Below are 23,712 nucleotides of genomic sequence, written 5' to 3' on the forward strand. Positions count from 1 at the left end.
TTCCTGGCGGGCGGAACCACCAGGAACAGGATGGCGGTGAGGGGGTCGGAATCCCCCATGGCGGCGCAGCAAGCTGCGCCGCCATGGGGGATTCCCAGGGCAGCGGAAAACCGGCGGGAGACCGCCGGTTTTCCTGTTCTGACCGCGGCCGAACCGCCGCGGTCAGAATGCCCAAGGGAGCACCGCCAGCCTGTTGGCGGTGCTCCCGCGGTCCCCGGCCCTGGCGGTATTTACCGCCAGGGTCGGAATGACCCCCATAGTGTGAAAGGGTGTGAACGGATTAGATGCAATGTGTCAGGAATATATATAATTGCGTGTAAATGGTCATTTCTGGTGGTATGTGTGAATAGTGTAAGTAATGTTAAAGTTGTAATTTTTAAAATACTTAGGGCCTGATTTAGATGCTGGAGGAGGTGTTGCTCCATCACAATAGTGATGGCTATCCCGCCACCAATGTCTAAATCCCATTGGATATAATGGAATTTAAATATTGGCGGACTGGATACCCGTCACTGTTTTGACAGAGTAACTCCTCTGCCGATATCTAAATCAGGCCCTTAGTTATATACTGCTCTGTGGTATACCACAGTAGGTTTGCGGCATCCCCAGTTTATGTTGGATATTATACTTGTTGTAGGAAGAAGTCTAAGAAAGGTAAATGAATATATATATCTCTGATAAAATCTGCATTGGCTGAGCTGAAAACCTATGTGTGAAGAACAAACAATTTTGAAGATTCAACATAATGGCTCCTGTGTATTAACTGACTAAAATAAGGATCTTCCATTTTGACGGATTGATTTGCGTAATTTTGACAACTATGAGATTTTATCATTAATGCTTCATGTGACATTATGTAGCAGTCCACAGTTTGTTGATACATTTAGAAAAAACTAAGGTGGTGCATTATCCATCACAATATTTCCAAGTAACATATATAAACACTGTTTTTATACATAGACAACGCATTTTTACTGGCTAGTATCATATATACAAAAAGCAACATATAGAGAGCAGTTTCTATTAACCCAATCTGCTAATTTATTTAATTATTAAATCACATATGCAAATATAGGTCAAGTTTCGGCTCTTTATTCAGAATTAGGAACCCTCCTTAGGACTTCATAAATGATGATGTTCAGAACACAGTGTATTCTTTGTTATAAATATCTCATTATTGGTATATTTTATACATCCTACTCATTGCCTATAGATTGTTTTTAAAGACAACGTATGACCTTGGGGCTTTTCTTCATGTCATACAAAATGCAGTTGATTGGCTCATACTCAGCTTGGACTTGTATCAATTTCATGTATCTGCATATTGTATATGTGATTTAGCCAAGCACCACAAATGCTTTATACATAAAGAAACTAAAACAGACTTATGCATGTATTTTTCTTCAATAGGCCAGGCTCAACCTTGAACACAACATCAATTTAAGGACTTCAATGTTAGGAAAAAATAAATAAATATGTGAGCATATGCTTTGTTGCTCATCGCTAGTTTTGTCCAGTAACTCCCATGCCACATACTTCCTCTGGCTTGTCAGTTGATTCCCTCATCTGAGAGAGATTTCTTGCCTTTGAATTCTCCCCAGGTGTCAGACTGGATAAGGCATTACTGAAGGTAAGTAACTTGTCCTTCAGTTCTCCCTGCATGTTTAACAGCATATGCCTCCTTTCAGCAATGCAATGTTATTATTAACAGGGAAATTTCACACACTGTCTGACATCCAGTTAAGTGTGCATTCCGTTTGTGTGGTGTCCCCTAAGCCTATTTAATCTTATTGGTTTGCAGTTTGTGGAAAGTTCTGAAGTCGGACTTCTCACAGCTGTCGTCACTGGGTGTGCCACTCCTGCTTCATGCCCTCTCCTTGCCATACGGTGCGGATATCTTCTGGACCATCATTAACACCAACTTCAACAGCAAAGATTGGAAAATGAGATTTGAAGCAGGTAATGTTATTGATGAGGAATATTTCTTAGATGTCGCAAAAAGTGAACAAACTATTTCTAAGCTACTGAATCCTTAAGTAAATGTATTCAGGCCTATGTAGCAATGTATATTATTTTTATTATCACTATTATTAATATTATTATTAGTATTAGCATTAGTAGTAGTAGAAGGAAGAGGAGTGACAGTAGTAGAAGTAGTAGTAGTAATAATAATATTAATAACTGTTAGTATGCAGCAGTTTTATTAGTATTTAGGCTACAATTGCAATTCAAGTTTTTATCATGTCCTACTTCTGAAGTGTTGCTTGGTTTGAATAGTCCTCACTCGTATTGAGGTGAACTTTCTGGTGCACCCTAGAAAACATTAAGACCCTTGTATTACATTACATTTATTCCAGTCCCCGAGATTAGTATATAAAATGTAACTGATGACTCATGCATGTCTGCAGCTCCCCTTTACACTGCACCTGACTGGTGCTCTAATATCTAGTTTATTTCAGGCTACCCTCTGTAATTGAATAATGGGATTCTGGCTATTACCTGTTCATTAGTAGTAAATGAGTACCTGACTCCTTCCATTTCAGATAATTTTCTGTATCCAAATGGTGGCTTAGTCCCCATCTCAATCTTCCAATTCAGGATCTTGCCTCTTCTTTTCTAGTGACCGAGTGCTTTTCCTACAGTTTGTTGGATGGGATACTCTGACAAAATGCGATAGCTATCCCGCCTGCCGTAATACAAGTGCCATCAGATTGTAAAGCCCTTGTAATACAGTGAAGGGACATCCACCACGTTTGTGACAGAGATATGCTGTCGACTAAACTCCAGAAAAGACACTTGAACTCCTGGCACCATTCCATTTCTAGTCATTCACGGTCCCTGATTGTTAGATGAATACTTCTTTCTATTTCCTATTGTTCTCTGCACCTGAATTGCAGCTTAGTCGCTCCCTATCCTTTTCCATTTCAGATTAGACTCTGTGACTGATTGGTGATTAAATACGGTGCTTTTGATTTCAAGTTATTCTCTGTACCTGGTGCTGTGCTGTTGGTGGATGAGTCTTTAACTCTAACCATTTCATGTTACCCTCTGTCCAGCGCTGCTATCTGGGCAGCTCTTTAACCCATATAGCTCTTCTATTGGCTGATAATTCACCATTGGTAGATAAATCATTGCCAGCGAAAGAAGTGCTGGTGTAGGCATTTACATGATGTTTTCATTTATAAATTAAAACGGATGTTACAGATAATATCCAATGTTGTGTTTTGCTAAATGACTAGAGCAATGTCTTGTGGTGATTGGCTTGTTGCCCAGGAGCATCAGATATTGTCACCAACAGTGCCTCTGATGCCTTCTAAGACCTGTCTTCAATGGGTTCCCCCCCACACATGCAGAGAGGTTACTGCAGTCCTACTCCCAGGCCTCTCCTACGTTGAGAATCTCTTTACTTCATCCCTTGTGTTGCCTTGTGTTTTTTTTGCTGGTATCATGCCTTCATTTCATTTTACTACCTTGTTTTTTCTGGCCACTACAAACTGTAGTCTGAATTATCAACATATATTGGCAATGCCCATAAATAGGCTTCCGCTGCAAAGTTTATACTTGAGCCTTTAAAAATAAACATTGGTACGTTGTGACTCCATTCCACAGAGGATATGTGCTCCGGCCCTTGGTTTTTAGTTAACAAACTCATGTATTTTGGGAGATGTAGTTGTAGTTTACTTCACTTGATCCAATGGAAGCACCGCACCTGAAGAAAATAAGTTATAAATAAAAAGCTAAGGACTGGAGCAATGGTTCTTTGTTGGCAAGAGGTCTGCTAGTACCTCAAAACAGCGACTTATTGAAAAGAAAAACACGTCTTCTTACTCAATCTTATTTCATCAACCATAACTAATATTGAAGGTTCCCTTAATTTGATGATATCTTCATGGGTTGTATAACCTACTATGACATCACATGATTCACTATATTGTCTCCTAGAGAACAGCAAACATACAAGGTGCCACTAAGCTGTGATGCCCTAATAACAAGCCTCAGCTGTACATTGGCTGCCGTTAGAAGACTGAAGTTCCCATGAAGAGCAGGGTCAAGACTAATTTGCATATGGCTGAGTACAAACTGGAGACGTGTGGTTAGCAATAAAAGATTGATTTAGGCCCAGATTTGTGACTAGGGATGAATTTTTGACATTGTTCAGCATTCCGTCCAAAATCTGTCATTTTTGCATTTGTCAGCCTAAGCTGGAAGGGTATGCCCAGACGTGGGTCCTGTGCTCGCAATGCCACTGGATTCAAGATAGCCTGGCTGGTGTGGGGTGATATCCCGAAACCTGTTCCAGGATGCTTGTTTCTGGTCCATGGTGGGACTGGGCTGGTAGTTCAGGCTGGACTGTTCCCATGGGGAGCAGGTCCAAGGCTGATTTGCATGTGGCTGGTTCCAACCTGGAATTATGTGGCAAGCAAAAGAAAACAATGGATTCAAGCTCAGATATGTTACTGGGGGTGAACGTTTGACATTGTTCAGCATTCTGTCCATCATCTCTTCTTTTCTTTAAAAGTCTCCAAATAATCCTTTCACACAGACTTTCCACCTCCTATTACTAGATCAACCCTGGTGTACATTAAACCCTCAATGTTCCACAGCTAGAGGGTTGTATACAATTAAATTAATCTGCTTGTCTGCAAATATCTGCCCTTTTTCCTCGAGAGTGTGATGCCTATGCAGATGTGTCTTTATGCAGGGATCGCAATTTACAAGGACACTTGGAATCGGGACCTTAGTGTGTGGCAGCGAGATTTGCTCCTGTATCCATTAAGAACCCTTCTTGAGAAAAGGGACAGACTGACAGGCAGCGTAGATGATTCCAGGCAATCTCGTGCCTCAGATGACTGGTACTGGCTTTTTGGAGGCAGTCCCCTGATTGGTGCTGTCCCATATGAATTGTGGTGCTATTTTGCACCATCATACATTTCGTAAAGGTGTGCAACTTCGCCCATTTTTGTGGGATCTAACACTGTTTTGCAGTAGAAAACGGCTTTTCTCAAATCGTCTGAAACGGAGAAACACGAACTCTCAATTTTGATGGTGCAAAATAGCGTCCATCCAAACAAACAAAATATATAAAATAATCTAAATAGCTCTGTGCCATTTTTTGCCACAAGTTCCACATTGCAAAAGTGCGCCAACGTTCAGCTTTACTATGCTGTAGTAAATAGAAAAGTGAAAATCAATGTATTTTGTCTAAATTTATCAAATGCAAACATTATTTTTTTTCCTGCCTCAAAATTAACACCCACTGCTGCAAAAACAAATTATGCAAAATAGCACACCGATGTAGTAGATAATATGGTACTAAATACCACCGATATGCCAATACTTCCAGTTCTGGAGATTGTCTCTCAGTCCTTTCCACCTGAGTTGTCACCTGATTAGTTCCTATAGTCATATCCTGTTGGGGCTCATAGGACCAAATAACCCTGTGTGTATGCGACATCATAACTTGTTTTATTCTCTTGAATTATAGTGGAGAAAGTAGCTGTCCTGTGCCGTTTCCTTGACATCCACTCTGTCACCAAGAATCATTTGCTGAAGTATTCGCTGGCTCATGCCTTCTGTTGTTTTTTGACTGCGGTGGAAGACGTAAATCCGGCGGTGGCCACAAGAGCTGGACTTTTGCTGGACACCATCAAAAGGCCGGCTTTGCAGGTGAGTGCATAGAATACTGGTGCAAGTGAAGGGTTTTGAGGTGTGGGATTGTTGTGGCAAAAAGCAGAAACATGTCTAAGGTTGGGCCTCATATAAAGGAAATCGATTGTGTCTGGGATTGCTAGTTACATAAAGACACAGGTCCGGTCCAAGGATTGCTCAGCATTGCTGTGTGTTTTTAAATGTACTGAAGTCACTGTGCAGTTCTGCTCCCAGTGCCTCTCGGGATTTTTTTTCATATATTATTTTCAGTTTTCACTTATTTCAAACTTCTTTAATTACTGGCGGCTGTAAGCATTAAGTAAAGAAATGTAAGCAAAATAGAAAGCCCGTGTTAAAAGCTGTGTGTGTAGTTGCTGGTATTACCAAGGTAATAAATAGAATGTGATTGCATGCGTCTCAAATAGGGAGGCTCCCTAGCCAGGCAAGCAGGGAGGTGGTGTATTTCCTTGCCTCAAGATATCGGGGTGGGTCCGCCCATGTGTTAAATCTTCCTGGAGACAGTGAAAGGGCTTTAGATGACTGTTTTATATGTTAGAGTGCTTTATATGACGTTTAAAAGGAATGATAGTAATCATTTTACAATAACAAATAAAATATATCACAACCCCCCTTTTGTATTTAGGGCCTGATTTATGAAAGGTTAGTGCCGCCTTTTCGTCATTTTTCGACGCAAAAGCGGTGCAAACTTTCAACATATAATTGATTTTGTAAGTTTGCACCGCTTTCCGTCATTTTTCGACGCAAAACTTTCAACATATAATTGATTTTGTAAATTTGCACCGCTTTCCGTCATTTTTCGACGCAAAACCGGCGCAAACTTACAAAATATAATTGATTTTGTAAGTTTGCACCGCTTTTGCGTCAAAAAATGACGGAAAGGCGGCACTAGCCTTTCTTTCATAAATCAGGCCCTTAGTTACTGTGCATTGATATCATCCACTGTTCTCAATTTGCAATTCAAGCTAAAGGCCAGTAGATGGTACTACAAGCCCGTGGAAATTTGTCTCCGCAGCGAGAGGTGTAATCAAACGTTGGGCTTGCAGCCTCCTCTCTTCCGCTATGGGTCTGTTATATAATTCATATTTGTTTTCGCCCACTATAGCATGCAGCATTGGGCAATTAGTCAGGCTGCTTAAGCTAATGGTTAACCTCATTTTGAGTGACTGCATGCAGTGTCAGCTTTAGGGTGATGCAACCTTGTGGCCGCACTGAGCGCTGACCTGGAGGCGGGCACTGACGTCAGGAGGGCGCTGTGTTTAGCAATATATTAAAATTTAATAGCAGCTACAGCAGAGTTCCTTGTGCCTCCAGCTTTCACACAGCAGTAAAATTTCAAGTGAACTCTTGAGATGAATGTCCTTGCTAGAGAGCGATCAGAGTCTTGTCTAGGGGCAGTTTTGACTCGACATAAAGTAGTGCAGAGGGTATGTATGCCTGCTCCAAATAACAGATCTGTATTCTTTTATGTGGATAGTTGAGTGGATTAGTAAAGCCAGCCTTTACTGGCGCTTTAAAACAAAAATTCTTGTTTCTTATGGAGCTTTTTCCTTTTCTGACTGCTGCTATTTCACAGCATATCAGATCAGATTGTGTCCATTTGAACCTGCTTTACATTGTTATCCTCTTTTTTACCTTTTGCTTTCTCTCCCTCTTTCCTAATATCTTTTCTGCCTTATTTTTCTTTCTTTTTTCTTTCTCATTCTTTCTTCTCTTTCCTTTTCACTTTCTTTGTCTTTCCTGTTCCTTTTTTTCTTTCCTTCTCTCTTTCCATCTCTTTCATTTGTTCTTTCTCTTTCCTGCTCTCTTTTTATTTCTATTTCCTTCCATTTTACTTTCACTTTCCTCCTTTCTTACTTTCACTTAACTTCTTTCTTTCCTTTTCTTTCCTTTTCTCTTCACATCTTCTTTCTCTCCTGTTCCCTCTTCCTTTCTTTTACTTACACTTTTCATCCTTCTTTCTATCCTTTTTTCTTGTCTTCTTTCCTTCTTTCTGAAAGGCAAGCTTGCCTTCGCCTCGTCCCTTTTTCTTGTCTTCTTTCTCAAAGGCAAGAGGCTAACAGCCAATGCCAGACTGATTGACCTTTTTGGGTCTGTGTTAGTCACGACTTTCTAATTTTACTAAAATTATATGTATAACATAGTTACTCATAGGTATTTCAGCCAGACATCGTCTATTAGTCTGTGGTTGGTGTCATTCACATTTTTCTTGCACGCACTCCAGCATGCATTAAAGGGCAATGTATCAGCCCACTTCAGCCATTGGCTAACTTCACAATGAGTTATGGCATGCTGCCCTTTCGCAAGAAACATATCCACACACAAAGTAGTTCCCTTCAATGCCAGGGAGTACTAAGTTAATGCCTGCTTTATTTTAGCCCAACACTTTTTTGCCTATAGCAAATGATTTTTTTTAGACTGATGAAGGCCCAATATATTCCCCAGCAAAGCTTTCCAAACACTATGACAAACCAAAACAAGAATTGCCAGAAGTCTGGTGGCCAACACCACTCCTATTGGTTTTGCAAGTGCTTGTTTTTAGAATGGGATTCTGCTAATGTTTTTCATAAATCACCAGAGATGGGTTTATTATGCATCTTAGAATATTTGCTTCATATCTTTTACTTTTCTATTTTTGCACACTGTTATTCTGTGCCATCATGTTAATCTCACCGAAGTTAGAAGGCAGTACTTTCATTTCTCCTTCAGTGCATCACTTTGTTTGGCCCCTAAAGAACTAATTTTTGATTTTCAAATTAACTGTTTTTGATTTTCCATTCAATTTTCAAAGTTTTCATTGCATTCAGTAAGGTTAGATTAATATCTTCCTTTTTTGTTGTGCTCTATATCATGCAAGTCTCAGATTTGTGGGCCTAGTAAAGTTTACTAGGCAGTGGCAGAACAGTGTGTATCTCTAGATGGTGTAGCGAAATGTTGTTTGTCTCTCTGAACAGCTGAATCATTATTTGTTGTTTCTCTGTTTTTGTGCTTTGATTAAGACATGTGATTTTATGCTTGAGAGTTTGGTTTAGATAACTATTTAAATGTAACTTTCCGGTTTGGTTAGGATTTACTCTAGACCATTTTAGGATACATTCTTAGCTGGCATAAATTTGATTTGTGTGTTGTATGTATTTCAGATAGTTTATTTTGTGTATATGTGAGTGAGACTTGCAAAGTTTTATGGGCTACTTGTATGTATTTAATTTTACTCCAGTATTGGAACTTTCATAGATTCACATGCTTGAATCATTCCCCGTCGTCGAGATGGGATTCCCGGTACAATTTTCACAAGTAATGTTAAAACATATTGAAGAGAAAAAGGCCCTAGGCCTCTTCAATTTCATAGTATATCAGAGTCATTTTGTGAAAAGGACCAAACCTGATCCTCCACCAATCAGACGACAGCACCCTTCAGAACCTCCTGAGAGAAGCTCTAGCACCTCAAATTTTCTACCGCACGTCGTGCTAGGGAATCTCCTCAGAGCTCTGCTCTGTCTTCACACCTCTATTCAGCAATTTTTCTCTCAGAGAAACTCATTTATTTGGATTTGTCAGCTATTTTTCAACTATGTCTGACAAGGAAAAGAAGAGTCTCTTCAGAGACTGCAAGACTTGTGGGAAGAAAAGACTTCACTCTGAAGACCCTCATCAAGACTGCATTTACTCCCTGTACCCAGATCATTCAGCCAAAGACTAAGATTTGCCGTACTTTTTCTCCTAAGACCTTAAAAGATAGAGAGGGCAGATTATTAATATGGCTGCAGAAACTAAAACATAGGAAAGATCCAGTTTCTGGTTCTGACAGTGAGGAGTCCTCAACATCTAAGAGATCAGCTAAAAGGGCAAGATCACGCTCTAGATCTCCCTCACAAATCTCAAGGAAAGCCCTCAAAAAGACTGCTTCAGGGTCTTATAATGGTCGCAGCCCATATTCTTCCCCAACTAGACTCTCAAGTAAATAGGGGAAAAGACATTCTTCCAGTTCTGAGAGGCACAGGAAATCTTCATCTGTTCCACCATCTGTGCCTTTCAAAAAGCCACCCTCTGTGACTGGAAAAAAGACCTCGTCAACGGATTCCCCGTCGACGGCACCGTCGATGAGTGGATTGCCGACGACAACAGCTACTTCGGGATTTCCATCGTCAACGGCTCCGCCGGCCACATCGTCGACGAGAACAAGTACACCACCGTCGACGAGAGCTGCAACGACGACATCAGCGTCGACGACTGTCTACACCACGTCATCGTCGACGGCGCTGATGTCAGTGTCAGCCCTACCGTCGTCGACGACTTCGTCGACGGTAGACTCGTCGGCGACGCTTTCTGCTATTAAAATAACTGTGCGTCCAGCGTCGACGGCACCGTCCATGACAAAGTCGATTTACACGTCATCGATGACACCGTAGACGAGGGAAAAACATAAAAAAAGAGGAGAAAAGTTAACTCCAACCCACACATCACCTAGTAAGGTATCCTCCCTGGTGCCAGTACATCTTTTGGAGGGAGATGAAGATTCAGATGAAGACGGGCCTTTTGAACAGCCCACAGTCCTTCTGAATTGAATGTAAATTACCAGGAAGAGGAGGACTATGAGGGAGGTTATGATCCCCAGGCTTACTCGGAGCATCACCAATATCAACAGGGAGCGTATATTCCTTCCGACCTGCTTACTGGCCTTAGAGCGATGTTAGTGGATTACAACAGAAGGTTTCCTCCTCAAGGAGAACAGCCTCCTCCATCGCCTATTTCTGGTGTTTCTACTCCACATCAAAGACCAACGTCTTTGCATCTCACAGATGTGGCCACTCCGGACTTTACAATTCCCCAAGACACCGACATCTCAGAAGGGGATCAGGAAGAAGGAGAGCTCATAGACACTCACTCAGAGTGGGACGAGTACATTATCCCTGCTCCATCTTCTCCTTCTCATTCGAAGGTGGAATCCCCACCTGAAGACATTGGAGGTTTTCACAATCTCCTAGAGAGGGCAGCCAAGCGTTTTGCTTTACCGCTACCTACGAAGCAAACAGACTGTTTCCTATATGATTTTAAAGAGCCCTTTCAAAAGTCTGTGCGCTCTATCCCAATGACGAACTACCTGTGGGAAGAGGGCCTTAAAGTCATGAATAATCCGGCAACAGTCACGGCAATTTTGCCACGTCTGGATAAAAAATACAAGGCTCCTGATGATGCACCAACATGCTTAACAGGAAATCCTCCTCCGGATTCAGTAGTAGCTCAGGCAGCTCAGAGAAGATCAAAAAATCCTTCTGCCCTGATTTCCGCACCGCCAGACAATGAGGGTAGGCGGCTAGACGACATAGGAAAAAGATTTTCGTCTATGGCCAGCCTAGTGCTTAGAGCTGCCAACTCCTTGGCTATTTTGTCTCGATACGACAGACAGCTTTGGGCGGATATTGCACCTTTTATTAACCAACTGCCAGAAGACGCAAAATCGGAGGCAAATAAAACTGTACAAGAAGGTCAACGCACGTCTGCAGAGCTTATAGATTGCGCAATGGATATAGCGACCACTGCTTTTAGACAGCTTGCAGGTGCAGCCGTATTAAGAAGACAGGGCTGGCTTAAAGCCACCTCATTTCGGCTAGAAGTCCAGAATAAAATCCTAGACTTACCCTTTGATGGCCTAGCGCTATTTGGGAAACATGTGGATGAAGCCCTACAGTCAATCAAGACGGACACGGACACGGCAAGGTCATTAGAGACCCTGCAATATCGAAGATCGTCCTTTCGTCCTAGGGGGCGTGGCCAACCCTCTTATAGAGTGGGATATCAACAACAGAGATATTCTTCCTATCCATCATCATCACAACAGTATTGTCCATACTACTCCCAAAGGCAACCAACTCAACCAGCCTATAGTAGACCGGCAGGCTGTGGACGTTCAACCCGCCCGGCCAAAGATTCAGCTCGTAGAACCTGATGTTTTCGAGGCGCCGGCTACGCTCAGTCCTCCTCCTATCACCCTGGGCGGGAGAATTTCCTTATTCCTCAGTCAGTGGCAAACCATTACGTCAGACAAGTGGGTCCTACAATTAGTGGAACGGGGCCATACTTTAGAATTTATCCAGATACCTCCCTCCAACCCTCCCCGCAGGACTCCTTCAAGATATCCTCAGCAACTCAAAGAAGAGGTCGACAAGCTGCTTCTCAAGGGAGCTTTAGAGAAGGTGCCTCAGGCTCAACGAGGAACAGGATTTTATTCCAGGTTCTTCATCATTCGAAAAAAGTGGAAGGATAGGAGGCCGATCCTCGATTTAAGGCAACTAAATGTATACCTAAAAAAGCAATCGTTTCGAATTATCAGCCTGCGAGACGTCCTTCTACGTCTCAATCAAAGAGATTTTATGTCATCATTAGACCTCAAGGACGCATACTTCCACATACCCATACACCCAGCCCACAGAAAGTATTTGAGATTCACCGTAGCCGGGAGCCATTATCAATACCGCGTCCTTCCCTTTGGACTCAAATCAGCCCCAAGAATATTTACCAAATGCCTAGCACCAGTCGCAGCCTTTCTCAGGAGAAGAAAGCACCAGGTTTTTCCATACTTAGATGACTGGTTAATAAAGGCAAAGACGTACACAGGAGCACACAAGTCAACAAGAAAGTGCGTTTCCTTACTGACCAATCTCTGATTCACAATCAACTGGGAGAAGTCCAACCCTCTACCAGTACGCAATATTACTTTTCTGGGAGCAAAACTGAACACAGAATCCGGCATGGCATGTCCCACGTTAGAGAGACAACAAAGATTACTGACCCTAGTGAGTTCCATACAGAGAAAACAAAAGGTTACTGTTCGTCTCTTCAAATCACTGTTGGGCATGATGTCTTCATGCACACCTCTTATCCCTCTGTGTCGGCTAAAAATGCTCCACTTGCAGGAGCAGCTAAATCGTCAATGGCTCCAAGTATCAGGCACTTTCAAAGACCAGGTACAAATAACTCCGATAATGATCAAAACTCTCAAATGGTGGTCTCAAAAGCATCATCTGTCAATCGGCCTCTCGTTTCTTCAACAGCCAGCCCCGTGGACTATAACAACGGATGCCTCACTGGAAGGCTGGGGCGCAGTGTTACAGGACCTGAAAATAAGTGGCAAATGGCCAATCCATCTGGCATCAATGCATATCAATTGGCTAGAACTCAGGGCAGTGCACCTGGCCTTACAAGCGTTTCTCCCAACAATCTCAGGATCGCGAGTGGTGATAAGAACGGACAACACCACTACGATGCACTATCTCAACAAACAAGGAGGTACAAGATCTCTCACCCTCTCCAGGGAAGCCCAAGCAATCTGGAACTGGGCCTCGCAGCAAGGCATCACACTATCAGCGGTACACTTGCCGGGAATAAACAACAAGACAGCAGATGCACTCAGCAGGCAGAAATCGGACTGCCACGAGTGGGAGCTAGATCAGACAATTTTGAACCAGATTTTTTCCCAGTGGGGAACACCAACAGTGGATCTGTTTGCGAAGAAGGACAATGCCAAATGCCGGTTCTTCGCAAGTTGGCATCACTAAAAGGGATCTTGGGGGAATGCGTTTTCGATAGTCTGGTCAGACATCTTTGCTTACGCCTTTCCTCCCATTCCGTTGATCCCAAGGGTCCTCACGAAGATAAAAACAGAACCGTGCACTCTCATACTAATAGCCCCGTACTGGCCCGCCAACATTGGTTCACAGAGCTCCTCATTCTGTCAGTCAAACCTCATATTCCATTGGAGCCGTTACCTCATTTACTAACAATGAACAACGGCCAGGTTCGGCGCCCCGATCCGCAGTCAATGCGGTTATCAGCATGGCTCCTCACGACAGAGAGTTTGCGCATTTGAACATCCCGCAGGACTACAGGGATATTTTGTCAAAGGCCAGAGCGGATAGCACTAACAAGACGTATCAGTGTAAATGGAAAAGATTCTGTGCCTGGTGTCATCAACGACAGATCGACCCTCTACTCTCACCACCAGAAGAAATATTGCTGTATCTCTTACAGTTAGCTCAATCTGGCCTAGCACATTCGACCATTAAAGTTCATGTAGCAGCTATAGCTGCATACAGACGTTCAGATGACACACCCTCGCTCTTCTCTTCTCGGCTGATTAAGAGATTTTTAAAGGGGCTTTTCAGGGTTTACCCTCCTTTCAGACCACCACCTCCTTCGTGGAATCTAAATATTGTTTTGGCACAACTGATGAAGCATCCATTTGAACCGATCCACCGTGCTTCCCTCAAACACTTGTCGTGGAAGGTTGCCTTATTGATAGCTCTTACATCAGCTAGGCGGGTCAGTGAGGTGCAAGCGCTGTCCATCCAAGAGCCATTCCTGCAGCTTTAACACAATAGACTATTAATGCGCACTAACCCGCATTTTATTCCAAAGGTTCCGTCAGACTTTCACATGAACAAACCTTTAGTCTTCAAGTCTTTTTTCCCTCATCCATCTTCTCCGGTGGAGAGGGCATTACACTCTTTAGACGTTAAAAGATGCGTTCAATTTTATTTGGACAGGACTAAGGGCCTCATTCCGACCCTGGCGGTCATGGACCGCCAGGGCCGGGGACGGAGGAAGCACCGCCAACAGGCTGGCGGTGCTTCTGGGGCAATTCTGACCGCAGCGGTAAAGCCGCGGTCAGAAAAGGGGAACCAGTGGTTTCCCGCCGGTTTTCCCCTGCCCCAGGGAATCCTCCACGGCGGCGCTGCAAGCAGTGCCGCCATGGGGATTCCGACCCCCTTCTCGCCAGCCTGTTCCTGGCGGTTTACACCGCCAGGAAGAGGCTGGCGGGAATGCGTGTCGTGGGGCCCCTGGGGGCCCCTGCAGTGCCCATGCCACTGGCCACTGGCATGGGCACTGCAGGGGCCCCCTAACAGGGCCCCATTCTGATTTTCAGTGCCTGCAAAGCAGACACTGAAAATTGCGATGGGTGCCACTGCACCCGTCGCACACCAGCAACTCCGCCGGCTCCATTCGGAGCCGGCTTCATCGTTGCTGGGGCTTTCCTGCTGGGCAGGCGGGCGGCCTTTTGGCGGTCGCCCGCCCGGCGGGAAAGTCAGAATGACCGCCGCGGTCATTTGACCGCGGTGCGGTCTTTTGGCGGTCTCCGCCCGGCGGGCGGCACCCGCCGGGGTCGGAATGACCCCCTAAATCTTTTCGGCGCTCTAATCAATTATTTGTAGCGTACAGTGCCCCTAGGAAGGGGTGCCCACTATCCAAGCAGAGTATTTCTAGATGGATCGCCTCTGCCATTCGATTTTGCCATCAGGCAGCGGGCAAACCTTTGCAGTCATCTGTCCATGCTCACTCGACGAGAAAAGTATCATCGTCAGCGGCACTGTTTGCCGGAGTGCCACTACAAGACATATGTAGGGCAGCAACATGGAAGAGCTGTCATACCTTCACTAAGCACTATTGCTTGGAGTCCCTCTCTCACGGAGAGGTAGCAGTGGGCCAGGCGGTTCTCAGGAATCTCTTCAGGTGAAGGTGAGCCATTTCTCCTCCATCCCTCCATCCTAGAACAGGTATGCACATTGTTTAATTAAAAAAAAAAAAAAAATGTATATAAGGATAAGAGAACGCTATCACAATCACATAAGTAAGCAGGTTTACAGACATTAATCATATTTCAGTAGTGTCTTATGATAATTTCTATTACTGTTTTCTTCTTCGAATTTCATCATGTATCTTCACAGGTATATCTGTATATATTAGAGATAAGTAGATAGATATCTTTATATGTGTATATATATATATATATATATATATATATATATGGGATGTCCTACTGCCATGCCTCCCTTTTGCCTACAGGGAGGTACCCGAAAAGGGAGAGGGCTATATCTCCTTTGAACTCATTTTGGACACCCTGCTAGGGGTCCACTTGCACCTGTCAAAGAGGGGTGGGAGCAACCCTTGAAGCCCCCTAAGACATTATGAATTATGTGCTTGGCCTAAGATCAATAATGGCTGAGTACATGATAAAGGCCTCTAAAAACCTTCAGGCAAGCCATGAGCTACAAAAGCAATGGCATGATCAGAAGGCTGTCCTGACGGAGTACCATCCAGGACAGAAGGTATGGGTATTGGAGCCTGTGGCACCAAGAGCATTCCAGGACAAATGGAGTGGACCACATCTCATAGTGGAGAAGAAGGGTGAGGTCACTTATCTGGTGGACCTAGGCACTCCCAGAAGTCCTCTAAGAGTACTTCATGTGAACCACCTCAAATCCAACCGTGATAGGGCAGACTTTACCCTACTTATGGCCACTGACGAGGGGCAGGAAGAAGAGAGTGACCCTCTCCCTGACCTCTTCTCCAACACCGCAACTGATGGCTCAGTGGAGGGAGTTATCCTTGCAGACTGTCTTACAGCAGAGCAAAAGGGGGACTGCAGGAACCTCCTAAGCCAATTCTCTGAACTCTTTTCACTTACACTTGGCCAGACCACTTGATGTGAGCATACCATTGATACTGGAGACAGTTTACCTGTCAAAAGTAAGATTTATAGGCAGCCTGACCATGTCAGAGACTGTATTAAGTCTGAGGTCCAGAAGATGTTGGACCTAGGAGTGACTGAGCACTGAGATAGCCCATGGGCCAGCCAAGTGGTGCTAGTGCCAAAGCCTCATTCTCAGAATGGGAAAAAGGAAATTAGGTTTTGTGTGGGTTATGCAGGGCTCAACACAGTCACCAAGACTGATGCTCACCCTATACCCAGGGCTGATGAGCTGATAGATACACTGGCATCTCCCAAGTATCTGAGCACTTTTTATTTGACTGCAGGGCATTGGAAGCTCAAGCTATCAGAAGATTCTAAACCTTAAACTGCATTCTCAACTATTGGAAGGCATTACCAATTTACAGGTATGCCCTTTTTCCTAAAGAATGCACCTGCCACTTTCCAAAGGCTGGTGAATAGTGTCCTCCTAAGGTCTGGAAGCTTTCAGTGCAGCATATCTAGATGATATTGCTGTATTTAGCTCCACCTGGGATGACCACCTGGTCCAGCTGTGGAACGTTTTGGAGGTCCTGCAAAAGGCAGGCCTCACTACCAAGGCTTCAAAATGCCAGATAGGGCAGGGAAACATGGTTTATCTGAGACACCCAGTTGGTGGGGAACAGATTGAACCATTACAAGGGAAGATACAGACTATTTTAGACTGGTCTCCCCCTACTATTCAGACCCAGGTCAGAGCCTTTCTTGGTCTCACTGGGTATTACAGGAGGTTCATTAAGAACTATGGCTCCACTGTAGCCCCTCTTAATGACCTTATTTCAAAGAAAATGCCCAAGAATGTATTATGGACAGCCAGCTGTGAAAAAGCTTTTGAAGAGCTTAAGCAGGCTATGTGTACTGTACCTGTCCTGAAAAGCCCAAACTTTTCTAAGAAGTTCATTGTCTAGACAGATGCTTCTGAGGTAGGGGTAGGGCAGTGGTATCACAACTTAATTCAGAGGGTCAGGATCAATCTGTTGCTTTTATTAATAGAAGGCTGATCTCTAGAGAAAAGCGTTGGTCCGTCATAGAGATGGAGGCCTTTGCTGTGGTCTGGGCCCTGAAGAAGCTAAGACACAACTTGTTTGGGACTCACTTCATAGTTCAGACAGACCACAAACCTCTCTTATGGTTAAAACAGATGAAAGGAGAAAAACCTCTCTTATGGTCAAGGAGAAAAACCCTAAATTGTTGAGGTGGTCCACTTCCCTACAGGGTTTGGACTTTACAGTGGAACATAGACCTGCGAGTAACCACTCCAATGCAGATGGACTCTCCAGATATTTCCACTTAGACAATGAAGACTCTTCTGGGCAAGGTTAGCCTTATTGTCCCTCGTTTGGGGGGGGGTGAAAGAAAGTACCCTCTTTTTGGCATGTTACCCCCAATTTCTGCCTGATGTCAGCGTGTTTTTGACTGTGTCACTGGGATCCTGCTAGTCAGGACACCAGTGCTTATGGTTTATGGCCTTCTTGTCATTGTGTTCCACTGTTTTCTAAATTGTCACTGGAGTCCTGCTAATCAGTACTCCAGTGCTCATGCTGTCTTGTTTCTAAATTTGTCACTACATACTAGTGACTCTGTATTTCATTCAAAATCTGCAGACTGGACCCCCCTTATAAGTCCTTAGTATATGGTACATTGGGGTTCCAGGGAAACCTTATGGGCTGCAGCATTTCATTTGCCACCCATAATGAGACCATACAAAGACTTCTTCAGGACTGCCATTGCAGCCTGTGTAAAATAGCGCATGCACAATTTCACAGCCATTTTCACTACACCAGGTCACTTATAAGTCACCTATATATCAGGTCTTCCAACCCTAAAGACTGGGTGCAAAGTAGCTGTGTGTGAGGGCACCCTTGCACTAGCAGAGGTGCCCCCACGTCATCCAGGCCCAATTTCCCAGACTTTGTGAGTGCGAGGACTCCATTTTAAGTGTGCACTGTACATAGGTCAATACCTATGCACAGCTTCTCAATGGTAACCCCAAATATGGCCAAGTAAGGTGTCCAGCAACTGGGAATTGTATCCGAATACTGATTCCAGTATTGGTTGCACAATCCCATGTACTCTGGGGACTCCATAGGGGACCCCCAGTACTGCCATACCAGCCTTCTGAGGTTTCCACTGCAGCCCCAGCTGCTGCTACCTCACAGACAGGCTTCTGTCCTCCTGGGGCTTGAGCAGCTCAATCCCAGGAAGGCAGAACAATGCATTTTCTTTAGGAAAGGGGTGTTACACCCTCTTCATTGGGAAATAGGTGTTACAGGTATGGAAGGGGTATCCTCCCAGAGCCTCTGGAAATGCTTTGAAGGGCACAGATGGCGCCCTCCTTGCATAATCCAGTCTACACCGGTTCAAGGTCCCTGCTCTGGCGTGAAACTGGACAAAGTAAAGGGGAGTGACCAGTCCCCTGTCCATCACCACCCCAGGAGTGGTGCCCAGAGCTCCTCCAAAGTGTCCCTGGGTTCTGCCATCTTGTTCTCAGGATGGTCAGGGATCTCTGGGAGCATCTGAGCCGCCAGTGCCAGCAGTTGACGTCAGAGACCCCTCCTGATAGCTGCTTACCTGGTTAGGTGACCAATCCCCCCTCTCAGGGCTATTTAGGGTCTCTCCTCTAGGTGTTTCCTCAGATTTGGATTGCAACACTCCATCAAGAATCGTCTGCATCCTTTACTTCATTTTCTACCGATGGATCAACGTCTAACTGCTCCAGGAAGTCTACAAAACTGCAACAAAGAAGCTAAGACAACTTCTGCAACATTGTTTCTTCTGCTCCTGACAGCAACAGTTTCCAAGTCTTGCATCCTCCGAGGACTGCCTGTCTTCAACTTGCACCAGAAGAACCAAAGGAATCCACACTGGAGTGACGGAGTCATTCCCCTGCTTCAGCAAGCACCTCTCTGCAGCGACGACCAGTGGCTTGGGTCCCCTCTCCAGATGACAGGCATGGATCCAGTGACACGGGTGGTGGACTAAAGTGACTCGGACAGTCCCAACGTCCAGCTGTCCAAATTTGGTGGAGGTAAGAGCTTGCCTTCCCATGGAAGACAGTACCCCCGTGCACTGCATGACTTGCAGTTGCCTAGGTTTTGTGCGACCTTCCAAGAAGTTCTTCATGCACAGCACTTCATCCTGCAATGCACAGCTTCCTGAATGATTCTCCGGCGGCGGCAGAATCTTTGTGTCATGCTAAGTGTGCCTCCATTTGCAACTCCTTTGGCCCTGTGATATTTCCTGTGCGTGCTGCCTGGTCTTATGAGGGCTCTCTGAGTTGCTGAGAGCCCCCTCTGTCTCCTCCTTCTGGATAGAGGCCGCCAGGTCCCTCCTGGACCCCGGCAGTGCCATTTTCCGCTAACCGTGAGCTTTGGGTTTACCAAGGCTTGTTGGCGGAATCAAGTGATGCAAACCAGACGGCATTCATCCATCTTGCGTGGGACATCTTCTGCCCTAAACAGGAATCCTCATCTGTCTTCTTTGGTGCAATACTGACTCTCACCAGTGGTTCTTCTTTTGCACCCTCATCCGGGTTAGCAGGGGCTCCGGTTCTCTATGGACTCTTTAGTACTTCTTGGACTTGGTCCCCTTCTTCCACAAGACTTCAGGTCCAGGAATCCATTGTTGGTGTCTTGCAGTCTCTTCTGGTGCCTGCACTATGTTCTATCACAACTTCTAGTGTGTTTTAGGAAACTTGCTGTGTTTTACTCCTGCTTTCCTGGGCTCTGGGGTGGGGTATTTTACTTACCTTTGGTGTTTTCTTACTCTCCCAGCACCCCTTTACACACTACACTTGCCTATTTGGGAAACCGACTGTCGCATTTCACTATTTTAGTATATGGTTTGTGTTTCCCCTAGGCCATTGCAACTTATTGTGATTTTCACTGTTTGCACTATTTTCTGACTATTTACTTACCTGTTTTTGGTTACTAGTGTATATATTGTGTAATTTATTTACCTCCTAAGGGAGTATAGTCTCCAAAGTATTTTTGGCATTGTGCGACTAAAAGTGTACCTTTATTTTTGTAACACTGAGTATTGTCTTTCATGTGTGTAAGTACTGTGTGACTACAGCGGTATTGCAAGAGCTTTGCATGTCTCCTAGTTCAGCCTTGGCTGCTCTGCCTACAGCTACCTCTAGACAACCTGGCTTCTAGGCACTGACTACATTTCACGAATAAGGGATAACTGGACATGGTATAAGGTGTAAGTTCCTTTGGTACCAATTACAAATCAGGCCAGCCTATATTTCACGAATAAGGGATAACTGGACCTGGTATAAGGTGTAAGTCCCTTTGGTACCCATTACAAATCAGGCCAGCCTGCTACATTTAGCTGTTCACCAATTACATTTGTGCATTAACAACAATGTGTAGGCTTACATGTAAAGAGGGAGTGGAGCCGTGGAGCCTAATTTATAAGTGTAAAATTATTGCATGTAACTTTTCTCAGCAAGCAGAGATTTCCACCACTGTGGTGTAGATTTTCCTGTGGTGAAGTACAGGCAAACATTTTAAAATTTATTAAAGTTTTAAGAAATTCTAAAACGATTTTTGAGGTAAATATCAATGTAATTTTGTTTAAAAAATGTATTTTAAATGTAGGACAATATAAAACATTGCTACAGCATTAATAACTTGAATTTTAAATTCAATATTCTTTTTTTCTAAAATGTAATTAAATACATTTTTGTCTGAAGATATAAAAATACATAAAATGTATCTATTTATTATGTAGGAAAAATAAATGATGTGAACAGAAGTTATTTAAATTTAATTTAGCTATAGATCCTATGGGCTTTTATTTTAGGTCCTTGTCTTCATTATTTTCTATCAGTAGCAGTGCCAGTGATTGACCAAGTGTCGTGCTTGGCTTAGTCCAGCTCTGGGAGTACATTTACAACTGTTTTGGGCCCTTTTGTGTTATAGTAAATATAGAAGTGCAGTTTCTCAAAACTAATGGGCTTACTATTTTCTGGATTGGTGCATGTCCCTGGCTAAACCCTTCCTTCACCCTCCCTAAAACTCTCTTTGCTCTCCCTTAAGTCCTCCAATTTATTTGTAAGTGTTCTGTATATTCCTGCCCCTCCCCCTGTCCTTTCCAAATTTGATACCAATACGCATATTGCAGACATATCTGCAGCGTGAGATAGTTCTCAGCACATAAAAATAGGAAAGGTGGAAGCATAGACCTCTGCATGTAGCTGTGTGAATAGTTTTTGGAGGTAAGTTATTAATACTACTGTAGTAGTATTAGAGATACTACAAAATGCAATTTGTGAATCGGTCCTTATTTTTTTTCTGCAAGAACAAATCCTTCACTGGGTTAAGGCTGAACACTGTATCTGACAAACTCACCTCAAACTTGGATACGCCTTGCATAAGGTTCCACTGAAGCAGTTGGTTTTGGTGAGAAAAGCCCTGAGCATGGACATTTAAAATGTGCACCTTTTACAGTCCTTTGGTCACCCATATATTTTCTTAGGACTTAGCCTCTTTGTTGGAGCTCTAAAATCTCCTGCAGGAGTTGCTTGCAAGTCGTAGCCAGGCATTGTGCACTGAAGCTTGATACCTTTTTTTTTGGACAGGGAAAACACTGAGCACACCGAGTCTGATTTTCTTGCTCACCGAGGATGTACGTTGATCTCATTGCCCTGGTGGTTAGACCTGGTATTTCAGAGCTTGAAACATTTCTAAATTCCAACTTTTTCATGGAGCAGTAGCTCTGGGTCACTTCTGTGGCTCCCATGATCTCAGCGACAACACTTAGAGAACAAGTATCACTCGAACAGAGCACAGTCCAGTCAGAGTCTACTTGCCACTGGCCAACTGGTCACTTCCTGGAAATGCCTCATGCAACTTGTTGTGTCCCTGTAGCCACACAGGAGGTCAGCCAACTGACACTTAGAGCCCACTTCTCTGTCCTGGGCACAAGTGGTATCAGGGCCAGCCCTTCCAGCCTCCTCACAAGTCACAGACACCGGTTATCTTTCTCTTCTGTCCTTTTATAGGTCCAGAGGGGTTCTGAATAGCTGATGGAAGGGTGACACTTTTGTGCAGTGCACTAGCCAGTGGGTGAGGATGAATCTTGGGCATTTGCTAACCAATGGGTAAAAAGATCTTAAGGATAAACCTTTCCCTTTTTCAACACTCCAGTTTGCCTTATTGAAACCTATCCCACAGTGCACAATTTTCATGGAGAATCAAGATTGTGGAAGCTTTTTTCTCCTGACAGGAGTTTGTGGGCCACCCACAGGTGTTGACATTGTAATGAACAGTTCTCTCCTACTCATCCACCCAAAACTGGTTCTGGCACTAGCTTCCCTTCCCTGCGATCAAAAGGCCCCTGTTCCCTGGTTTGGAGTCTCTAGTTGACAGAGTATACCTCTGAAAACTCATACCCTGTCCAAGTAAGGACAACAATCCCTGTCAGGTTAAGTCACACCAAACCTAAATTATCCTGTGCTCACCTTCCAGTAGCTTGGCACAGAGCAGGCAGGCTTAGCTTAGAAGACAATGGTGGTCTTTACAACCCTGGTGGACGGTGTAAAGTGGCGGTAAGACCGCCAACAGGCCGGCGGTAAAAAAATTGGAATTACGACTGTGGCGGAAACCGCCACCAAAGACAGCCACTTTAACACACCGACTGCCACGGCGATACAGACAAACAGCTTGGCGGTCACCACCAACAGACAGGCGGAAGACAATGTACCACCCACAGTATCACAACCTACCAATCCGCCACCTTTTCTGGGGCGGATTCCCTGCAGACAAAAACACGGCGGAAACAGGACTTCGAAGGGAAAACGCTCACCTCTACATACCCCACGAGGAATCTGGACGCCATGGAACCCGAGCTGCACATCCTGCCGGCCCTCATCTTCTTGCTCCTCTACCAGGAGCACGAACGCCGGCGGCGAAGACAACGGTGAGTACTGCACCTACGACACAGGGGAGGAGGGAGGGAAAAACAGGGACACACACACGCAACACCCCCATACCCACCCTCACCCACTACAACACACACACTAATACATATTTATACATTATAGTTACACCACCTAAGCCCCCCAGAAGAATGCAAAGACAAAAGGAAATTAGTGTAACCATTGTAATATATTAAAATCAAGTAAGCAAAAATATATATATATACACCATAAACAAAATATACACCAAGCTTAGTAGTCCAGGTAGTGCTCCAATGAAGTCCGTGGAACACTGGGCTCACACGGTATGGGCGAGGCCCACACAAGATCCCTCACCATGACGGAGAGAACACTGCAGGGGCATCAGAGAGCAAGAAAACAGGCATCTCAGGGGGAGGGAAAGGGGGTACACCTCAGCCGGTTGAGTGCATGACGCCAAATCCACGAGGGGGCCACATGCCCACTGTTCCATCCTGGGGAGTGCAAAGCCACAGTCTCTCAAGTCTCTACAGTGGGTGGGTTGCCCACTGTTCAATCCTGGGGAGTGCAAAGCCATAGTCTCTCGTCTATACAGTGGGTGGGTTGCCCACTGTGC

The 23,712-nt window shown here is 44.5% G+C and overlaps 1 protein-coding gene across 1 annotated transcript in view; it reads left to right on the plus strand.

Annotated features, from left to right (window-relative positions):
* Positions 1–23,712, plus strand: part of UNC79 (unc-79 homolog, NALCN channel complex subunit) — a 770,017-nt gene that overhangs the window by 280,554 nt on the left and 465,751 nt on the right. Inside the window, exons 23-24 of the mRNA XM_069208227.1 lie at positions 1,802–1,959; positions 5,486–5,667. Coding sequence (XP_069064328.1) covers positions 1,802–1,959; positions 5,486–5,667 — 340 coding nt within the window. The remainder of the gene's footprint in view (positions 1–1,801; positions 1,960–5,485; positions 5,668–23,712) is intronic.

The sequence above is a fragment of the Pleurodeles waltl genome, chromosome 9 (assembly GCF_031143425.1).
Source record: "Pleurodeles waltl isolate 20211129_DDA chromosome 9, aPleWal1.hap1.20221129, whole genome shotgun sequence".
Lineage (NCBI taxonomy): Eukaryota > Metazoa > Chordata > Amphibia > Caudata > Salamandridae > Pleurodeles > Pleurodeles waltl.